The sequence below is a fragment of the Delphinapterus leucas genome, chromosome 9 (assembly GCF_059928025.1).
Source record: "Delphinapterus leucas isolate spDelLeu-1000000601 "Yukka" chromosome 9, BTC_Dleu_Yukka2, whole genome shotgun sequence".
Classification (NCBI taxonomy): Eukaryota; Metazoa; Chordata; class Mammalia; order Artiodactyla; family Monodontidae; genus Delphinapterus; species Delphinapterus leucas.
Genome location: NC_143137.1, coordinates 86,130,179 through 86,153,254, shown reverse-complemented (window position 1 = coordinate 86,153,254; position 23,076 = coordinate 86,130,179). Strand labels below are relative to the sequence as shown.

Here is a 23,076-nt window from a genome sequence, read left to right as displayed (position 1 = left end):
GCCTGCTCTTTTTGTTTTAATATAAATTTTGGCTAAAACAGTGCTTGAAAATGAAATTCACATAAAGGCATCACTTTCCACCTACCGAAATAGCAAAAATTGAAAATGTTTGACAGCAGGCTCTGTAGGCTCACTGTGGGACAACAGGAACCCTCAGACATTGCTGGTGGGAGTGCAAACTGGAGCAGCCTCTGTGGAGGGCAGACAGGCATTTTCTTTCAAAATTACAAATGCATTTACCTTTAACCCAGCAAATCCAACAGTATGCTACACACATTCAAAATAACACATGTACGTGGTTAATGATCATAGTACTGTCTCTAAGAACAAAACACTAAAAAATATTTGTCAAAAGGGACCAGTTAAATAAACCAGGGTACATTTACACCAAAGAATAATACCATGTATGGTAAAAAATAATTTTTATTATATCATTTTAATATTTAAACTATATGAAAGTGTTACTTTTTTAATGTTTAAGACTGACACCCAGAGTGTGGGCTAATTTTCTGTTTTTTATTTATTTTATTTATTCTTGGCTGCATCAGGTCTTAGTTGCAGGATCTTTCATTGCAGCGCAACAGGCTTCTCTCTAGTTGTGGCGTGCAGGCTCCAGGGCACGTGGGCTCCGTAGTTTGTGGCACCCGGGCTCTCTAGCTGAGGCGCGCCAGCTCAGTAGTTCTGGTGGGTGGGCTTAGTTGCCCCACGGCATGTGGGATCTTAGTTCCCCGACCAGGGATTGAACCACGTCCCCTGTATTGGAAGGTGGAGTCTTTACCACTGGACCACCAGGGAAGTCCCTGGGCTAATTTTCCCTTCTTCTTTTATAGCACAAGTCGTGAGTGACCTCACTCGAAATCAATTCTTTGAAAATCCTGCCTTACTGGATCTGCTGTTCCACAGCATTCACGATGCAGTCTTAGGCAGCCAAGTTCGAGAGGCACTTGCCGAACAGGAGGCCACGGCTGCTCCTCCCCAGGAGGACTCTGAGCCCAACGCCACTCCGGAAGCTTAGACGAGGAGCTCAGCCTGCGATGGGGTATGAGCTTCTCGTGAAATTACTAACCTACACACTTTAAATAGTAGACACTAAATGTTTTTTTCCTAAGGGTAAATACTACTAGTAGGTAAATACTAGTAAATACAAGGCTTGATTTGGAGGGTGAATGACGCATAGCAAGATGTATCTTACTTGTATATTTTTAATTGACTATTTCAAAGATATTATTAGCCTCTTGCCTGCATTTATTGTGTAGTGACATTTCTGTTACTCTTTAGTATTATCTTTGTGAACTTAAAGAATTTATTTAAGTACTTTATCCACAAATCAGATACCCTGTCACCAGATGGGTAGTAGTTCTTTGCTTTTGTACTTGTTGATCTACAGACTTTCTGGAATCAGTTATCTCACAGAGGAGGCAAACCCACAATTTTCTAGAAGTTCTTCTTTTAAAATAACCATTTATTGTTACAGAAGCAATGTAGGTACATTGCAGAAAATTAGAAAATATAGACAAGCAAAAATAAGAAAAACATTACATTACCAGCAAAGATTATTGCTAACACCTTAATGCATGTCCTTCCAGATCTTTTTCTATCCATATATATTTACATCTTTTAACCAAAATAAGATCATACTCTACATAGTGTTCTGTGACCTGTTCTTTTCAGTCATCCATCTTTGCTTTCTCATTCTAGAACATGTTTACCTCAGACCATATTCAAACTTCCCCAATTGTCTCCACAGTTGTAGTTGGTTTATCCAAACTAGTATTCATTCTGTGACCTTACACTACAAATGGTCATGTCCCCCTAAGTCCCATAACTGTGTCTTAATCTAGCACTGTCCCTTTTTTGATGACATTGACTTGTTAAAGGGAGTTGGGGCAGTTGTCCTGTAGAATCCCATCTTGTGAGTGTGTCCACTCGCTTTTTCAAGGTGTTATTTAGTTTGTCCCTTTATTTCCTGAACTACCTATGATCTAGAAGTTATGTCTAACTAAAGGCTTCATGAATTCGAATAAAACATTTCTTGCTAGATGAGATACGTGCATAGATGAGGCACGTGCTTCAAATCGCATCACAACAGAAAACAAGTAATATCTAGTTGACCTACCATTAATGATGCTAAAATAAATCACTTGGATTAATATGACAACCAATCCCCCAATTATATTTTCTCCTTTGTGACTAGTGAGTTATCTGTATGGTGTTCCTTTGGCGTTGAATGAATGCCCAGTTCTCCATTAGCCGTTCACCCAGAGGTTTTAACGTCTAGTGTTAATCCTTGCCTAAAGCAGCAATTTTATTAAGGTGTGTGCATTTTCTTTTCCAATTCTTTCATTTCTTCTGCATTTATCAATTGGTGTTTCCGTGTAAACTACAGCTTTCCCTCAACTTGAATTATTTAGTCATCCTTAAATATAGTTCTTACTGGAAGGGCAGGTTAAATTATTTTTTTTCCATTTAGTTATCAACTTCAAAGTAAGGAGTTGGTTTAATAGATGGTGACGAATTAGGTTCTTTTTCCTTTTTCGTATAATTATACACTCATGAATTGTTGTAGTTTTAATGTGTTTCAGTGCATTATAGTTATTCTTTTTGGTGTTCAAATTGTCACACCTGTGGCCAGTAGGAGGCCCTAGAAGTTTTGTTGTTGTTGCTAAAACTGATTTACCACATATTTTAGAAAACTGACTCCTGGGTATAATTTTTTTTTTTTTTTTTTTTTTTCGGTACGCGGGCCTCTCACTGTTGTGGCCTCTCCCGTTGCGGAGCACAGGCTCCGGACGCGCAGGCTCAGCGGCCATGGCTCACGGGCCCAGCCGCCCCGCGGCACGTGGGATCTTCCCGGACCGGGGCACGAACCCGTGTCCCCTGCATCTGCAGGCGGACTCTCAACCACTGCGCCACCAGGGAAGCCCCCTCCTGGGTATAATTTAATACCTTCCTTCTAAATCCACAGAGTTAGTTAATTCTTCATCAAACTCAGTTTTAAGCCGATGAGTGAGTAAAATGTTGTTTGAAGCATTTTCTCTACAGTTGTTCAAAAGGAGCAGGGAGACCTTTAAGCCAGTTTGTCATCAGAAGTTCCTGCTCCTGTAATTCTAACCACCTGCTCACTCCAAATCACAGCACAAGTATTAGCCAACCTGCCTAAAGCCTCATCTGCTAAGATTTCCTGCTAATAGTTGTTTTTGTTTTTGTTTTACATGTTTCCTTATTGACTCCTTGTTTTAGTTTTCATGAAGAAAACACTTCCAGGGGAAAAGCGCATCAGGAAAGAAGTAGGTTAGCATGGGTCTAGTCCAAACCAAACCCTACGGCTTGTTTGCTTTAAGTCTTATCAAGTTTCTCAGTGACTTTACTAATTTAATTCAGAGTAGACCCCCGCCCCTTTCTAATCAATACTTTATCTAGATCTAGAGTGAAATTAGATTTGCAGTCAGTCATTTCCTTTGCAATCGTCAGATACATCTGCATTCTGATACAGACTGCCTTCTGAAAGAGCATGTAGTTATAGGACCTCAGCTTGTACTAGAAACTTTTATAAAAGGGCTTGTATCGTTTCAGCCATTAAAGTAGAACTTAAGGATTTTAAACAATATTTTAAAACATTTTATTGCGTAATCTTTAGCACCAGTCTTCAATAAATGCTTTACACACAGCAGATATTCAAGTCCTGGTTATTGATAGATTGAAAGCAGTATACAAAAAAAGTACTTGTCTGTAGCTTACAAATTTGTATTTAACTTTTCTGTCCTTTAATTTTTAACCTATTTTGAATAGAATTCTACCATGTACATAAAAAGCATTTAAGTCTTACTGAGGGGTAATATGTTTTTGTTTTGGCATGCCTCTGATATCATAAGAATGTATTTCAAAATGTATTCTATCTATATGTAAATATTTTGGAATGTTTTACTTAGAGTTATTTCATACGGTGGGAAATTTCCTGAATTCTTTTACTTACAATCAAGTTTTGTCTCTACCTCCTTCTTTCCGGACCTTAAAATCTGCTAGTATATACCTTTCTATGTTTTTCAGCCCTGGTTCAAATTCAGATTCTTACTGCCCTATCCAAAAGGGCATAATCCACACTGATGGATATAGGGACTAGACTAGCCTCATTTTATGGAAATATGGGAAAGCCCTATTTCCAGGAAGGCCCCATATAGTGATGTTGTCTTTCTCAAATCCTGTGCAACATGACCATGGTTGTTCTCTGTCTCATGACCGGATGGAATATGTTTGCAAACAGTTTTGAACCAGGGCCCAGGAAACCCCTCATTCAGGTCATAGACGCTGACTGTACAATCATATGGCAGCTGAGAGGGATCCCAAGGCCAATCTCACCTGCAGTGGGACTCAGAGAAACAGTGAAGGGTATGAATCCTCTGCAGGCTCTGGGAGAAGCATTTTGTAGTTTTCAGGTAACATCTAAAATATCCATGTGGTTTGATCCTGTATCCTTACCTGTTTAACAGAGAACGGAGGTGTCTGCCTCCCAAGGTACATGTTGAGAAAATGAGACTGCCCTCCAGTGTGTGGAGAGGGTAGCAAACCCAGAGAATCTGCCCCAGAGTGGGTGGGTGTGTTGTCCTGTTTGGGGAGTGGGGGGCGAGGGGGGGGTACCCTTGTGTGGGGCTGAGGGAAGGAAGTGTATGTGGTGAAGACGACTTTATTATGTCTGCCCCTTTAATTCAAATTCTAAAATCAAACACAAGTTCCTTGGTATGAGCCTGTATGCTTTAGTGAGTGCAGAAATGCTTTTGGTCCTTTTTTTCAGCAATGCTTTTAGGATTCAGTGTGTAGGTTCTTGATAACATGGATTGAGTGCTGATAAAAGTTGGTTTGAGGACTGATAAAAGTGTTATCTAATTCTCCAAACATATAGCTAACCAAAATGTGTGCGGTGGTTTTGAAACCCCTCAAATCCCAGCAGCAAAACGTTCAAAAGCCAGGACTGCACCAGGTAACCTGCCTGCTTACTGACTTGGATTTAAACAAGTTTGAGCATCTCAAAAACCCACTTTGCCTTTAAAAAAGGCTTACCAGGGTTTTCATTGTACTGGTGTATAGCATTTCAGCTTTATGTAACAGATGAACCTGAGCTTTGTGAAAATTAAATTTTATAAATCTAATCACATTTTTAAAATGTTTTTTAAAAGTTTTTTTTAAGGGATCGCTACAGTATTTTTCTGAAGTCATAAACCCTTTGTATTGATTTATCAGCACACTAATATGTGTAAACATGTATGTTTGTACACACACATATACACGTGTTTATGCACACATACATATTTTAGGTGGAGGGAGTTACCAGTGAATGTGTATATTTTCTTTTTAAATGGGGTACAAACATGCTAATCTAGATAGCATTGATGCTATCTGCATACATATGCCTGGGTAGAAACACCCAGATTTTTCAGATAATTCATTGTGCATTGATTTGATGTGTGACCAGTTAGATTTTCATCATGAAACTGAGATGTCAAGATTATTCACAGCCTATGACACGTTAGGCCTGAGTGAGCACCACATAACCAACTTGAGTTGTCTCACGTTGGTGCATCTGATGTATGTGGCAATATGAACAAGTGGTAAGACTTGAAGGAGTGTGTTCTAAATGCTTACATTGATCAAAACAGCACAAAAACATTCATCTTTAGTCATTCACTTATCAGCATAACCTGGAAATGGTTCGCTTTCATACCTCATGAAAGACTAGGGCAGGATTAGAAAAAAAATTTTCTCATCAAGTTCACAAAAATGAAGAGAAAGAAAGGATGTTGGTTGGATTTTATGAGTGAACAGCTTTATTCTGCTTTAAAACTTTCATATTTTAAATATTTCAGTGCAACACAGCATTTTCTATGTTGTCAACTTTTTCTTTTGTGAGTTAAAATGTATCCATCTCTCACTATTTTGCATTACTTGTGAATACTGAACTACAATAAAAATATTCTTTATTGTGTTTGGGTCTCAGTGTTTGGCAGGGGCCTGGAAGGGGTGATTGTGGAAGAGGGGAGGGAATTTGGTGGTGGCTGTACAAGAAATCATTTTAAAGAGCTTTGTTTAAGATTCTAATAAAAACTTTTATTTTAGAAGTACCTCACTATAGACCCGAAGTCTAACGGGAGCTTTACTGAAATTTTAAACCATTAAATTATAATGGTTTAATAAACCATTAATTTATAAGATGAAAATAAGTACTTTTCTGTATAAAGCCAATTCCGGATTTTCTAAATGAGATTATTATATGTGTATGTTTTTCTTTTTGCTTTACTACTTCGCTAGTCATTAAAATCAACAATTCTTCTTGATTAATTTGAAATCAACTCAAATGGCAAAGCAAAACACATTACATCAGATGCTTCCTACACTTTAAACATAGTTTAGCCAAAGCTGCTTTATTCAACGTTGTAGGAAAAAACCTGTCGAAACACATGTGATCATGTGCCTGGATGGGCCATTGTGATGAGGGCAGAAGAGCATAATGGATGGGGACATCGGCGATGGAGCTGTCAAACTTGGACTTGAATCCCAGCTCTGCTACAAGGAAACGAGGTAGGAAAATTCTGCATCTGTTAAATCCACATCACTGGGCAGATGGGAAGATAAAATGAGATAATATATGTACAGCACTCAACCAGCATATGCCTAGAACATATGTGGTCAAAGCAAGCACTTCACAATTTGGAAACTTTAAAAATGGTAGCAAGTCAAAAAACAGCTTTTCTGCCTAACGGCATTAGATATCACCCTTTATTGTACCACAGAGAAACGACATCTGAGAAAAAAGCATACAATTTTGAAAACCACTTATTTTGTGTGTGAAATGGTTATTAAGAATTCTGTATAAGGTTAGGATTCCAATGAAAAGTGTTTTCACGAACACCTCCAGGGCTCAGTTGTATGTCATATAGCGCGGAGTAGCACTGAATTTGGCATAGGACTTGATGACCTTATTTACAGCTTCCAAGAAATCCTTCTCAGTAGCAATTTTTCGCCGTGCTCGGATGGCAAACATACCAGCTTCTGTGCAGACGCTTCTGATCTCAGCACCTTTCAAACAAAAAGAACAGGCTTAATTAAAGCAGCCCAAATAGACAGACCAGCAAATAGAAGCAAGACCTTTCTACCTACCAGTGCTATTTGGACACAGTCGTGCTAACAATTCAAATCTGATATCTCTTTCAACACTCATTGAACGGGCATGAATCTTAAAAATGTGAGTCCGACCCTAAAAATAGGGGAATTGACAAATATTAAACTGGAAAACAGCACAGGAAGAAAAAATTTCAAGAATCCCTTTTCTACCGTGAAATGATGTTCCCACCTCTAGATCAGGTAAGCTAAACTCAATCTTCCTGTCCAGTCTCCCGGGCCTCATCAGCGCGGGGTCCAGAGTGTCAGGTCTGTTTGTGGCCATCAGAACTTTAATGTTGCCTCGAGGATCAAACCCATCCAGCTGATTGATGAGTTCCAACATGGTCCTCTGCACTTCATTGTCACCCCCAGCACCATCGTCAAAACGAGCCCCTGAGAAGACAGGAGGAAAGACACTCTTCACATCTACTCAGAGCAGCACTCTGCACAGTAAATCTCAGCTCAGATCACACCCTCCAGCCCAAGGGAACCTCTCAGTTTTAAGCAAATCCTGTAAGAACAGCCTGATTTACACAAAACTAACGAGAAAAGGACTCATCATAGGTTGATTTAACATAGGTTCCTTTAAAGTATTTTTTTAAATCCTCTTTAAGGATTTTGGTTTAAGTCACTGAAGAACACCTCCATTCAACACAGTATACACCTGGACTAGGCAAAAGAATACATGCAAAATTAGCACTACAGTGGTATTTGAGTATATGTAAGAAAATGCCGTACTCTTCTAAATTTCTCAAAACTGTCCTTAAAACTATGGCTAAATCCGTAATACAGTAGAACTGTAACAGCTTACTATCACACTGGTTTGGATATATTAGAATACTCTAGGTTAATGTCAATACTCTTCTTCATTTCAACCAAAATAGCACAAGAAGAGGCCTCCATATACATTTTTTCATTTTAAAATTGTATAAATACATACTGTTGTATTAATGCATTATGTACATTATAAAATACAAAAAATATAAATTTTAAAAATGAGATTAAAATTAAATATGAAGGAAAGTACCAGTATTTTCTTCCTTCACCCTAATACTGTTTTATACAAAATCCGTTTTGGAAGCCACAGTTTCAGAGCATCCTGACATCATAAGGCTTATTCCAATGATACTACAAAAATGACTTCAGGGTCACAACATGGCATCTACAGACTGTGGTCAAATTATGGCCCTTGAACACTACCTGCAGAATGTCCAAAGCCCACAACATCCATCCAGTCTAAAAGCAAGACTTTAGGTATCCTAACCACAGTCCCCAAACAGTGTTACAGCATCCACTATATTTTTAAAGACTTTTCTTGTCACTGAGTTCATTAAATAACAACTGTCTGGTATCTGCAGCTAATAGGAACTATTACTCTTATAGACTGTAACAATAGCCAAGGCCTATAGAACAGTATACAGTTTTCAAAGTCAATCACATTTATGACTGACTGCAAACCTCTCAAAAACCCATGAAATAAACAAGGCTGGAATTATCATTTCTTTTATAAGAGGAGCAAACTGGGGCTCAGAGGTAGTTAAAATAACTTGTCTAGATTGCACAGCTAATACTGTATTTCATCAAATCTCTGAAGCCAATAATGTTATTTTATGTACACTTTATGAAAAACTACCACCAATTAAATTATGCCCCAGTGCTTTCTGATCCGATTAGGTGAAGCTGTATCCCAAGTTAGGAGTTGCTAAAGTGAAAATATGTGCCCTAGGAAAGAAACTGGGAAAGTTCAAAGATAAAGACTTTGAGAAATACCAATGCTATATATATAATGCTTCATCTTTCCTTTATGGTGTGGCCCTAAAGTTTATTAGATCCGTGACTCTGATGTGCTAAAGCTCATAAAGGAGTCGGAATTTAAAATTCTGTACAAGATTAATGTATCAGGGGAACTTTACACATACTACTACAGAATTCTCATGAAACCCAGTTGTAAAGTTCTCTGAGATACCATTCATACCTCCAATAGCATCAATTTCATCAAAGAAGATAAGGCAGGCTTTCTTTGTTCTGGCCATTTCAAAGAGCTCTCGAACCATTCGAGCCCCCTGATGAAAAGAAGTGTTAATTCAGAGTTGGTTTTAAAATCTTTTAAAATATAGTAAGTTATACTGCAAACTTTTTAATATTCCTAACAGTATTCTCAACCATTATTACCTAAAGCTTTTTCAGAAAGACTGAAGTTTGTTACCTATTCCATCAAATTAATCTTATTAGCTTTAAAACAATATTAAGTAATTTCATGATTCTGTACCTATTAAATAGCCAATAACTTTAAGACCTGAAGAGGTCAAATTAACACGATTAAATAAAATAAAGGCACCATTTCAATCAATAAAACTTGAGGAAATAAAAGCATTTGATCCATCACTTGGCATTTCTGATCAATGAATTTGATTTGTAAGTTTTGATAACGGAATAAAAGTATCTCAACTCATGCAGATCCTTGTTCTAATTCTCACTGTAAGTATACTAATCATTAATGTTTCAGATATATTCAGCCCTAGACTTACTCTCTAATGAAAAAAACGTGTGTGTGTGTGTACATACATGTGTGTACATACACCCACACACATACACATACACATAGACAATCTCTGTTCTCTTTCTCAGAACAACATAAAACACTGCCCCTGAAGTGAATACACTTTCGAATGCATTCACTGGGCATTACTGGGTTATTGATATTACAAACCAAATCTGTAGAAAATGTCACCCTTCTGAGCAGGGAGCATACTGATTAAAAATGTTCAGCAGTTTATTTCCAAATGACCGCACGGGAATGCTGGTGGCTTCTGGGCTTCTGACCTACTAATTACAATGCATCAATCAAAAAATTTCAGGTCTCAATCTTCAATTTGGAATTCCCATTTTAATTTCATCTATGCTTTATAAATCTTTCATAGAGCTACATATTCTTTGATTATTATCAATTTACTTTACCTCACCGACGTACTTCTGTACAAGTTCAGATCCAATAACTCGAATGAAGCAAGCATCGGTCCTATTAGCAACTGCCCGAGCACAGAGTGTCTTGCCTGTACCCGGTGGACCAAAGAGCAGCACACCCTTAGGAGGCTCAATGCCAAGGTTAACAAACCTCTCTGGCTGTGATGGAGACATGATTTTTACACTTATCAATTCTCTATAATAAAAACAAGACTACTTCTACATCAATATATTTAAACCAAAATTATTCAGTCCACAATTTATATACTTAATCTAAATAAGAATTTTACTTATGAATAAGACATAAGATCTAAACTAGACTCATTAATACACAAGGCTGAATGGCTTTTAAAGGTAGTTCTATTATCCAGGGTTAACAAGACATTTTTTTTCCCTAATTTTAAAAAATTACAGTGTTTAAAGAACAAAAGTATTGTCTCATATTTAATATTCTAGTTTTTTCCATTATCCCCCCAGGCTTAATTTGATTCAATTAAAGCCCATTTCTTCTTGATAGCATTAAAACACATTGTTTCTTCTACAACAACCTATTCTAAAGGTTACGCCTCAACCTCCCTTGTCACTCTAAATAGCAGATTCTTCTTTTTTTTTGAATAGGCTTGACGACTCAACCCTTTTACTTTCTCTTCTGGAACTTACCAGTTCTCCAAACCTTTACCCTCTACCCCATCAAAAATTTTCATTTAGGAAAACATAAAATTTTAAAACTAATATATAGGCATAATTTTAGTGCACAGTACACAAAAGGCTCTCACATCTTTGTACAAAGAAATTTAAAAGGCAACAGACTCAACCACTTACATGAAGTAGTGGGGTTTCAACTACTTCTCGAAGTTTCTCAATTTGTTCCTTACAGCCACCCACATCACTATATGTAACATCAGGTTTTTCCTCCACCTAAGAGAGGGATGAAAATGTACAACATAGAGCCACACGCTTTTGCATACTAATCCAATTGTTCTATCCAGTAGAGCAGACCCAATACCCTAAAAGAAAAATCAGATTTATAGCAAGTAAGAATTTTAATAAAAATAGAATACACTGCCCAGGGTCCTAGACCCACTTGCTATATTACTTGTTATGACACTAAGTGAGAGAGAGACAAACTACTAAAATAAAGACCGATAAAGACTTTCTCATCTGAAAAATTGTTTTAAAAATTTTGGCAACTCTTCAATACATACCCACATATTAATATTTTATTAGTTAAAAAGTTTCAACCTTTTTTTGAGATGGATGCAATTAGTCATGCCATTCCTTTTCCCTCTCGTGGTTTCTTACCTGCATCATGGTAACCGTTGGGTCAATCTTAGGAGGCAGTGGAATGTGAATCTGATACTTATTTCTGTCCACACTAAGGAGGTAAAAAAGAGCCTCACCAATACATTCAAAAAATTTACTGAGTGAATTATCATGTGTTCTATATACATTATTTACATTAACTCACTTAATCCTTATAACCATCCTAGAGCAAGTGCTTCCTCCTCCTACACCATGTTACCTTAAATAGACTGGCAAACTCAACTCTACAATTCTGTACTTAGTTTGATCATGACATTTGAGGCCATAAAAGGCCAAGTGCGGGTGGGGAGGTCAGGAAACAGATGCAGCAGCAGCAAGGCTGTCCAACTGCAGCCCTCTCCTAGGTTACCCCGGTATTCCATGGCACCCAGTTCACCCATTCAGAAGCAAGCCAAGGGTGTGAATGTGACATGGCATCTTCAATGAAAGACGAGTATTTACTGCAAATAGAAATCTTACCCAACTCTCATCCCTTCTTCAATGTCAGTAGGTGCAACCTGATCACTGAGGTCCACCACAAACTTGGCAAACTGCTTCACATTGATAATGTACTTCGGGTCCTCCGAATCAGCATTGATTATCTTTGTGCATCTAACATGGCAAAAGGCTTGATTAGAGTAAGGAACCTGAACCACTAATAATGAATTCAAGTAACTAGATTCTCCCCTAGGTATGCAGTACACGAATAAGCAGGTGTAAACTAGAACTGCAGAAACTGGGCCACTGTTAAGGATCCTTCTCTACAGAATATGCTCAATCCCAAGGGTCTGCTCAACTTTAGCCAAGCCATAAAAATTTCAAAGGATACATTCCCCTGGAAAATTAAACCCAAATATTTCATCATTAAGAAGTTCTCTTTACCAAGGGGGAAAAGTGGCAGGGAGGCGGGATGGTGGTGTGATGAATTGGGAGACTGGGATTGACATGTATACGCTAATATGTATAAAATAGATAGCTAATAAGAACCTGCTGTATAAAAAAAACAAAAACAAATGCTCAACTACAAAAAAAAGTTCTTTCTTGATTTTCATAACTATATGGCTTTATTAGTAATACTCCTCTATATCTCCAGGTATTCTCCTTTTTATTTTTCCTATAAAAAGACAGTCATCTTGTCTTACGTCAAGTAATAAATATGTTCATTCTTTCCTGAGTTTATACTTCAAATCAATTATTACTGTTGCTGTTTTTCACTTAAATATATTCTTTTCCTGTGGGTTGTGGTGAAGGCGAATCTGAAACCCCACATACATCACAGTAGAAGGTAGTCTACTGCCTATTTTCTATACTATCTTCCTACAGAAGAAACCCAAAAACAAAAAACAGAACTCATATTGGAAAGAGCTTATATCATAAGCTGTAGCAACAAATACAGGGAAATACAAAATAGTCTCTGGCGTGTGCATATAGGTAGAGCTAAGAGTAAGGTAAAGAATTCTTTGTCCTTGCAGCATAAATTGTGGACAGGATTCCATTTTCTGTTATTGGAAAAGGTCTACCAGGGAAGTAGAATTTTATATATAGGAAGTATCTATCACTACTTTATCTGACAGACCCTGCCAACAGTGTTGCACAGATAGGGATTTTTTTAATTCTCAGCTGAAAAAGTATATATACAGGGACCTCAACTTGCAGAACTTTAAATAAGGACCTTTGAAAACCTGCTCATCCTTAAAAGCAAAGAGAACACTGGCAAAAACATTGAAAATCAACATTTTCAGAACTCAAACTATAGGTTTGTAACAATCCAAAGAATGTTTATTCAAAAAAAAACAAAAGGGCTGAATCCTGGTAAGAACAGCAAGCATTTTGCGTTTAAATTCGCCTTCATCCCATAGCCCTCTCCCCAGCTCTGCACAAGACTTGAAAGCCAACGGCCTCACAGCCGTGGTAGATGTGAAAACAAGCAGCCTTCCTGGGGGAAGGCAGGGACAAAGAACTGGAGCTCCCCAAAAGCCCAACCCCAGAGAACTATTTGACCTGTCTGGCAGCTAGCTGAAAAGCTCCATTCTCAGGACTTGCTTTTATTTGACCAGACTCAGAGCTCACTGTCTACACACCCCCTGCCCACAGGACATTTACTGGAAACAATCGGTGGCAATTGTTTAACATCAACTGTCTGAGGTGGCATTTACCAGTTGGGGCTAACGAGGCTGACCAAAAACACTTCAAAGAAAAAAACAGCAAGGAACAGCAACAGTAACAAATCCTGGGGATAGGGGAAATCTGAGTTCCAGAACTGACGTTATTTAAAATGTCCAGTTTCTATCAAAAAATTATGAGACACAAAAAGAAATAAAATATGGCCCATACATAGGGAAAAAAGTCCATAGAAACTGTCCTTGAGAAAGCCTAGACATTGGTCTTACTAAACAAAAACTTTCATCACTGTCATAAATATTTTTTTTAAAAACCAAAGGAAACCATGTCTAAAGAATTAATGGGAGGTATGAGAACAATGTCTCACCAGAGAGTATCAACGAAGAGAGAAATTAGACTGGAATATAATTAGGCTATTAAAAAAAAAAAAAAGATGTTCTGATACAAGCTACAACATGTATGAAGCTTAAAACACTACACTAAGCTAAAGAAGCCAGAAAAAGGTCATGCCTTGTATGATTACATTTATATGAAATGTCCAGGATAGGCAAATCCATAGAGACAGGAAGTAGATGAGTGGTTGCCAGGGGCCAGTGAGAGAGGGGAACAGGGACAGTTAATAGGTACGGGGTTTCTTTTGGAGGTGATGAAAATATTCTGGAGAGTAAAACAAAGTGTCAAGAAATGCTGGGGCAAGGGGTAGGGTGGTGGTAACTTCACTGAAAATCAGAGTGTGGAGGTGAGAGGGGAAGGGTGATTAAACATAAGCGAACCTGCCACTGACATTCCCTAGCCCTCTATCTCCACTGTTCTTCCAAAATATTGGAGATTGGAGACAACATGAGACTGAAGACAACTTCTCTGGGAAGAGTGACCATCCAAATGAAAGATCTAAAGACACTGACCCTGAAGGCTCCCCAACTAAACATTCAACCGTATAAGCTACAGTGAAGCCTGAGATAGACATGCCTCACTATTGAATCTAGAGCTTCTATCAGCTTTTTGGTCTCCCACTAAACAAAAGCACAAAGTAAGATTACCAGACATCTAACATAAAAGACAGACACCAAGCAAGCAAAGAGGAAAAAAGCATCTTAGAGGAAACAGAAACCTTCCAGTTATCCTTAACTTCCTTAGACGTTGACAGCATATTACAACCATGATATGAGAACAGGACAACACAACATATACACTGAAAGAAAGAAAAGCTCTTGGAAATTAAAAACTTAAGTGAGAGGGAAAAAAATCAATACATAGACTCAAAGTTAAGAAAATCTAACAAAAAGACAAAATGAGAAAAGCAGGAGAGAAAGATTAGCATTTCCAGGAGGTCCAATATTCCTGTAACACAAGTCCAGAACAGAGGACCACGAAAATGGAAAGAAACTATTTACAAATAAATAGCTTCAAGAAAATGTGCACACTGAAGGACATGAGAGCGCAGCACCACTGCTGAAAACACACCAACACCAAGGCACGAAGCCATGGAATTTCAGAACACTGAGAACAAGGGAAGAGCCTACAACTTTCAGAGGAAGAAAAGGTCACATACATAGGACTGGGAATCGGAATGGCTTCAGACTAACACCACCGGGAGGCAGAGGACAATGTAACGATGCCTTCAAAATTCTGAAGGAGAAGAATTTTCTATCAGCCAAGATATTTCCAGACATATGTGGTCTCATATGGTACCTCCCAAATGACCCTTTCAGGAAGCTACCAGAGAATACAGGCCACCGAGTGAGGGTGTAAATAAATCAGAAAGAGAAACTCGTGATACACAAGCAACAGGAGAGAGTCAAAGGGAACCTCCAGGGTAAGAAGTCACAGGATGCTCGTGATTCAGCAGGCGTTCAGGCAACCAGTCCAGACTGAAGCAGGTCAGAAAGTGCTGGGAAAGGCTTGCTCAGGAAGATGAACCTGAGAGAATACGTGATGCAGCTGATGCACCCGAGGTACACGTGAGAAAACCTGACGGACCTAAGGCATCTGAAGAATAACTGAGATGACTGCGAAAACCCGGGGGCGGGGCGGGGGGGTTGAGTTAGTAATATACATAGACAACAAGGCAAATGAAAAAACGAGACAGTTAGGGCAAGGAAAACAAAAAGTGGTAGAAGAAAGGAAAAGTAATCACAGTTTACTAATGGCTCTTTGTGAATAGGGTTTACTTAGCCATAATTATGAAAACACTAAATGCGGATCTAACCAAAATTTTAATATAATTACATTATGAGGCCGTAAGGATGGGAAGGGCATGTCTTTGGGATGAACGTAGAGGAAACAAAGCAAAACAAAATCCTCATCTTTCATGGTGGGAAAACCAATAAGCACCACCTGAAACTAAAAAATCAAAAAGTGATCTACAATATACAAAACTTGACGCTATCCATTAGAAATAGAAAGGCAGAAACCAAAATAACCACCTAGAAGTTTTGAAAATAGGTGCCTCTAGTAAAGAGGAATTAGGAGAAACTGTTGTCATAGAACTATTTAACTCTTTAAAACCATGATAAAACTAAAAAGCAAATAAATGAAAGCATGGAAAGAGAAAAAGGAAAGGAGGATAAGATGAAAGAAAAATAACCTGTATTAAAGAGGCAAAATTAAAACAAAACTTTCAATAATGAGAATAAAACACAGGAGAACATGTTTATAATCTTGGACTGGGCTAGGCCTTTCTAAGCAACATTAAAACCCAAAAGGTATAATGAAAAAGCTAATATATTTTATTTACCTCCTAAAAAGTTAAAACAGTACAACAAAAAGTACTGAGAAGTTAAAAGTCAAGTGAGAGACTGAGAAAAAATATTTGTAACATATTTAAGAAAAGATTAACATGTACAATATATGAAGCATTCCTAAAACTTAACAAGAAACAATCCAATGGAACAAAACATGAATGGTCAAAAAAATACAAATGTTTAATAAGTATAAGAAGTAGCTATCATATTACTAATCAGCATGACACAAATTAAAGTGAATTGTTTTTTTTTTAATTTTTTTTGCCCAAATGGCAAAAGTTTAAAAATCAATAATCACATATCTTACATTGATCAGGCAAATACGCATTTCCCTCAAAACCTTTGGGTAAGAATGTAGACTGGCCAAACCACTTTTTTTGGGTTTGCCATTTGGTAAATGCCTCTGTCCCCATAATGCCACTTCTAGTAAGCTATACTATAGAAATGTATGCACATATGTAGAGAAATATTTAACATGCGTGTTCAGTCCAGCACTGTTATCATAACAGAAATTGCAAACAACCCAACACCCATAGAATATTATGTAATTTTTAAAAAACAAGAGAAACAAGAAATTAAAAAGGTACATCTGGGCTTCCCTGGTGGCGCAGTGGTTAAAAATCCACCTGCCAATGCAGGGGACACGGGTTTAAGCCCTGGTCCGGGAAGATCCCACATGCTGAGGAGCAACTAAGCCCGTGTGCCACAACTACTGAGCCTGCGCTCTAAAGCCCGCGTGCCACAACTACTGAAGCCCATGTGCTGCAACTACTGAAGCCCGTGCGCCTAGAGCCCGTGCTCCACAACAAGAGAAGCCACCGCAGTGAGAAGCCCGCGCGCCGCATCGAAGAGTAGCTCCCACTCACCACAACTAGAGAAAGCCCGCACACAGCAATGAAGACCCAGCGCAGCCAAAAATAAATTAAAAAAAAAAAAAAGTACATCTATAACAAAGACAATGAAAGATTTCTAAAATATGCAGTTATATCTAAAAAGAAAACAGGATGTTTCTTTGTATGTAAATATATACGTGAAAACGCACTGGAGGATTAAGAGGACCAAATTATTTTCAGTAGTTAGATGGGAAGGAAGGTTTTCATATTTTGCTCTGTATCTTCCTGTATCATTTGAATCTTTTATATGATTATGTCTTCACCTATTTCTTAAATAATTGTTTAAAGTATAAAGTTTTAACCCCAGATACTTTTGGAGAAAGCTGCATTTACTTGGAATATGGCATAAAAATTCTTTACGAACTATTATTACATTATACCCAAGGCTTGAAAAAGTACCTGAAAGTACAGATAAAAATAAATTTCCACAGAGCACTATGCGTACCTCGCAACCTGCAAAGGCTGTTCACTCTGGAGGGTTTGCTTATCCGCAGCCAAATCCCACAGTGCTGGTGGGGCCAGGCCAGTGTCAGACTCTTTAATACCTACGTAAAGAAAGATTACAAAATTCACTGGACTGTAAGGCAAGCTTTCTCACCCCAGCACCACTACCATTCTGGACTGAATAATTTACTGTGGGGGGCATCCTGTGCATTCCAGGATGGTTAGGAGCGTCCCCGGCCTCTAGCCACTAATCACTAGCACCACCTCCCCCTTAAGTTGGGAGAATCAAGAATGAGTTTAGATGCTGCTGAATGTCCTAGGGGGATGACCCCAGTTGAAAACCACGGCCCTAAAGTAGTCACAGGCCAAAAATGTGATGTGATGTCATATTTGACATTTTTTTGTGCAAGTCAAATACTAACAATATAAAACTTCACCACTCAAGTTCCCAAAAAGAAAAGTTTCCGACTACTAGGCCATAGCCCGCTTACTTCAAGCAGTACCATGTGAGATCATATTTTTATTCAAGAAGAAATTCTGACTTGTTTATTATAGTCAACTGAACTTGGCTTTGACCAGCAGAAACAATACTTGCTTAAAGGATGATGTTTCTTAATTGCTTAAGCATTAAACTTTCTTGTAAAAGGAAATGAAAAGAGATTATTAAATGAGATCCAATTTCTTAACAGATAGGAAGGATAATAATTTTTTAAAGTCTGTGATTCATGGAAGAGTGACATTGGTATTTCAGCTCCTTTGATATAATCAAACCATTACCCAAAAAGAGGGGAAACAGAAATAAAAAATATACATACCCGTGAGCTCATTAATTTTCTTGAGAAGTTGTTGAATGTCATCTTCAACCTGTTTGATTTGCCTAGAGTAAGTGCTCTGACCCTAGGAGTTAAAGTCAGTTTAATTAGAATATCAGGATACCAACAATGTATTAAACTATAAACAAAAACTTTTAACAGTTACACTTGTAATAGCTATTATTGTCCTAAAGCTTGTGAAATGAGAGTAGAGAGAGGGAATCTATCATTTTCAGAACTATTCCTGAACCAATATATTCCCCTAAACAGGCAGCAAACCATTATGCAAGGTAACAAATGAAAATCATGACTAAAATTATCTAAAATTCAAGTCCATTTCTATGCATTAAAACTTACCATTTCAGATCTAATTCATTTTCATACATTTTAAATATAGTAAATATTTCTAAATATAGTAAATTATTTCAAATATCTTTCAATATAGTACCGCACTTTAATTACAAATAGTACAGAGATAATGTATAAGCTTAGACACACTGAGTATTTACTCTTTGATCCATACTAAATAGAAACTGTAGGTAGATAACTTTTCATCAGTGAAGATTAAACAGCTGGACAGTCTCTTCCAACTATTCTGGAAGGCCAATACCAACAAGAGTCCTTATTTCAACACAAAACATCTATATTTTGTAGACACTGAAAGGACTTACATAAGTTTTCAGCAAGGCAATATCCCCCTCATCCAGAGCTAAAGGAAAAAAGATAATACATGAATTCAAACAAAAGAAACTAGAACTTACAATTCTTTTCTGTTCAATTCAGATTGCATTGAGTGAGAAAAACTGTGAAAAGTTGTAATGATATAAACACAACCATCAGATAGTTCCTGGACTCAAGGAACTTTTATCTAACTGGGTGAAGGCAGATTTTAAAAAGTACATAACATAGCTTCAAAGTGATATGACATAACAAGAACACGGAGCCCAAAGAACAGACTTTGAGATTCAAAACGACCTCGGCACTAGTCCCAGCAAGATCACGCATTTGCTAAGTAACCTTGGAAAAACCATTTAAGTTCTCTGAGCATCAGTCTTATCACCTGGAAAATTGTTAGCCTCAGTGTTGCTCTAAAGATCAAGTAAGACATGGATGAAGAAGCGCAGAAAAATGCTACACACATTAGTCATAACTGTATCCAAGGGATGAATTTGTTAATATATTTATAGAATTATAACTTACCCAGAGAAATACCCCGATGAAATGTTACATCTCTGTGACTAAATTTTACACTAGGTGACTGAGTACCTCTTTCAAGGGAAAAGAGTGAGATCAAAGTGGAGAGGAAATGCTCCTTCTCTGAGGGCTGGGTGGATATTAAGAAGAAAGGGTGCTAGGAGAGGTTGAAGTTGTTTAGGAAGGAAAGACAACAAAAATTCACCATAAGAATGTTTTAAAATAGCCTATAAGGAACAAAAGAAAACAGCATAAAGATGAGGCTTTTACAAAAGGGGCTACTGGGAAGAAATCAAGAACGAACGTGCTGCGGGGAAAGGGTCAAGTGGTATAGTCTCTAAGGAGAGTAACCCAGCAGTGTCTATAAAAATTACAACTTCATTTCTAAAATTTACCCTACAGCTTGTGTTTGTGCATGTAGTAAAGAGTTATATTAACAAGGTTATTCATTCGTATAATGTCCATCAATAATGATTATTACTGAACACCCAATCATTTGGGATACTATACAGACCACACTGACTCTACATAATGATATGAACTTATATCATTAAAATTTTTTAAAAAGCAAGATGTACAGCATGTTACATTTATGTTAAAAAAAAAAAAAGGAATATACAAACAAACTTGCTTGAATGTACACAGAAAATGCCTAGAAAGATGAGGCAAAACGGCAACATCAGTTGCCTCCGTGGATAAGAGGTGGCCGGGGTCAAGGATGAGACACTTTTCCATTTATCTCTTCCGCTTTCGTGTTTTGAATCATGTGAATGAATTATCTAGTCAAAGGAATGTTTTTTAAAAAAGAAAATTATGTCTCAGGATCCTGGCTATACAGTGATAACAGCAAGCTGTCATTTGAGGGGGAGGAGGGACAGCAAAGAGGGTCCAGGCGACCAAGCACCGCCACGCGGGGAACTTTTCAAGGCCTGCAAGGCCAAGCGGGGCGCGTGACTCCTTCAAGACCTGAGAGCTGAATGTGAATAAAAATTTCGATCAGCGAGAGATGAACACAGGACGCGGGGCTGGTAGAGGGGAGACGGAGAGGACAGGCCAGTCAACCCGTCTGCAGCACCAGACTCAAATCGCTAGCGGCACAAAAGCGACAGAGCGCCGAGCAGGAATCCAACCCCCCCATCCCGGACCCCGGGCCAAGATGGTCCTGCCCCGGCCCGGAGCTCCTGCCTACGTCAACTGACCTCGGATGGGCTTGTCTTCTTTCTCTTCTTCTTTGGTTTTCCGCTGATCTGCACCGAGGTAATCCGGCATTTTAGGAGATCCAAGAACCTCAGCTTGCTGGGTGATTACACAGCACCTTCCTCGCTTCCGGTGGCGCTCCTGCCTTTCCCTTCCTCACCGGAAATAAGGCCGTCTCCGCGGGCCCTTTTGCCCCAGAAACGGGCGGAAGAACGCAACGGAGGACAGGCCCTGCGGCGGGAGAGCAGCGAAGGGGAGTGAGAAGGTTTCGCTGTTAGGAGGGAACGTTGCTCTCACTTAGCCCCTCACCGTGGCGAGTTCCCAGAGCAACAGATTGCAAGATCAACTCAGGCTCAGGTCGCTGAGTTTAAATCCTGCTTTAGTCATTTAAACTCTGTACTCTTGGGTAACTTCTTTAATCCCTGTGCTTTAATTTTCCCCTTGACCTCACAGCATTGTGGATGCATTAAATAACAATGTCTGTAAAGTACCTGGCTTATTCGATACGCAATGAGTAGTGACTAGATTTATACATAGAGTGAAGGTAAATAGAAGTTGTTCACTAATTTGACACTAACAAGGGATGAGGAGGTAAATGGTTTCCATGTTTGACCCTGCTGCCAAAGAATGGTACCATCTTCAGATACAGGAGAGCCAGAGAAGAGAGCAGGTTTTGAAAGAAATGAATTCGGGAGATGAGGAATGGAAGAGAGCAGTTAGACAGTTATAGAAGTTAGAAATGAAAAAAAAAAAAAAAAAGCCTGACCTTTCTGTACCCAGTCAGCAGTGAAAAGGCAACCTACAGAATGAGAGAAAATATTTGTAAGTCATATATCTGATAAGGGGCTAATATCCAGAATATATAAAAACTAAAACGGGAATTCCCTGGCGGTCCAGAAGTTAGAACTCAGAGCTTTCACTGCAGGGGCCCAGGTTCAATCCCTGGATGGGGAGCTAAGATCCCACAAGCCTGTGGAGCCGCCAAGAAAGAAAGAACTAAAACTCAGTAACAAAACACAACCCAATTTTTTAACTGGACAATGTACTTGAATGGACATCTGTCCCAAGAAGTTATACAAATGGTCAAGAAGCACATGGAAAGACGCTCAGCTTCACTAGGCCCTGGGGAAATGCACATCAAAACCATGAAATACCACCTCATACTTGTTAGAATGGCTATTATCAAAAAAAAAAAAAAAGTGTTGGTGAGGACGTGGAGAAAATGGAAACCTTGTGCACTGCTGGTGGAAATGTAAAACGATGCAACCACTGTGGAAAACAGTATGGCAGTACCTCAAAAAATTAAAAATAGAATTATCAAATAACCCAGCAATTCCAGTTCTGGGTATATACACACAAGAATTGAAAGGGTCTCAAAGAGAAATTTGTACCTCCATGTTCATAGCAACATTATTCACTATGGCCGAAAGGTGGAAGCAACCCAGTCAACAGATGAATGGATAAATAAAATGTACATACAATGGAATATTATTCAGCCTTAAAAAGAAGAATTCTGGCACACACTGCAATTGTGAAGACATTATGCTAAGGGAATAAGTCAGTGACAAGAAGACAAATAGTGTATGATTCCACTTATATGAGGTACCTATAGTAGTCAAATTCACAGAGATAGAAAGTTGAATGATGGTTGCTAGGGACTGAGGGGCGGTGGAAATGGGGAGTTTAACGCATATAAGAGTTTCAGTTTTGCAAGATGAAAAGAGTTCTGGATATTGGTTGCACAACAGAGTGCACAGTTTCAAGTGGTTACGATGAGAATTTTATGTTATGAGTATTTTACCACAATTAAAAAAAATAACCTTCATGCTCTTAGAGGTTATGGTGAGAATAATTGGGATAGGTGTGAGAAAAAAGTAAGAAAGCGGAGTCAGGTTACCTTGACCCTTAGAGCTTGTTTTAACAGTGGCTACAGGTCAGGAAGAGTTTTAGGGTGAGATAATTAGTTTAGTGTTTGAAATGTCAGTTTTGAAGTAACAATTTTGTCATGTGGCAGATACACAGGCCAATTCAATGTATTTAACAGTGAAAATGTAATTCCTAGATAATAATTTACTAATTTCTGGGTCTCTTTGCAGAAGAGTGGCACATCAGTTCTTCTCTTTTGCACAACCTATTCCAGATAACTGTGTGGGGGGTGGAGGATGGGAGGTGGAGTCTGTGAATTCCCACCCACTGATTTCTTTTTGCTAATTCTTGCATTTGACCTCAGTCCTAGAAGGAATCATACAGGAG

At 38.4% G+C, this 23,076-nt stretch overlaps 2 protein-coding genes across 3 annotated transcripts in view; one reads left to right on the top strand and one right to left on the bottom strand.

Annotated features, from left to right (window-relative positions):
- The window catches only part of SLC26A5 (solute carrier family 26 member 5), a 57,893-nt gene extending 47,588 nt beyond the window's left edge, over positions 1-10,305 (top strand). The window contains exon 19 of the mRNA XM_022554419.2: positions 831-10,305. Within this exon, the coding sequence (XP_022410127.1) occupies positions 831-1,015 (185 nt within the window). The 3' untranslated portion in view covers positions 1,016-10,305. The remainder of the gene's footprint in view (positions 1-830) is intronic.
- On the bottom strand, positions 5,339-20,977 carry PSMC2 (proteasome 26S subunit, ATPase 2). 2 transcript variants are annotated; one of them, XM_022554362.3, is made up of 12 exons: positions 20,826-20,971; positions 19,104-19,141; positions 18,436-18,517; positions 17,622-17,721; positions 11,899-12,030; positions 11,419-11,491; positions 10,939-11,034; positions 10,111-10,275; positions 9,128-9,215; positions 7,343-7,545; positions 7,150-7,246; positions 5,339-7,068 (listed from the first exon to the last, which is right to left on the bottom strand). In XM_022554362.3, exons 1-12 carry the CDS (start codon positions 20,893-20,895, stop codon positions 6,911-6,913), a joined length of 1,302 nt encoding a protein of 433 aa, XP_022410070.1. In that variant the 5' UTR covers positions 20,896-20,971; the 3' UTR covers positions 5,339-6,910. The 2 variants fall into 2 exon arrangements, with proteins under 2 accessions (XP_022410070.1, XP_089773895.1); XM_089917769.1 differs by lacking the exon at positions 10,111-10,275 and having other exon boundaries at positions 20,826-20,977.
- Between the last annotated feature and the right edge of the window lie 2,099 nt (positions 20,978-23,076).

Coding starts and splice junctions, on each gene's coding strand:
- PSMC2 (XM_022554362.3), bottom strand. CDS start 20,895: ATGCCGGATTACCTCGGTGCAGATCAGCGGAAAACCAAAGAAGAAGAG. Junction 11,035..11,418: donor CAACGGTTACCATGATGCAG/GTAAGAAACCAC, acceptor TCCCTCTCTTAG/GTGGAGGAAAAACCTGATGT. Junction 7,546..9,127: donor TGAAATTGATGCTATTGGAG/GTATGAATGGTA, acceptor CTGTCTTCTCAG/GGGCTCGTTTTGACGATGGT.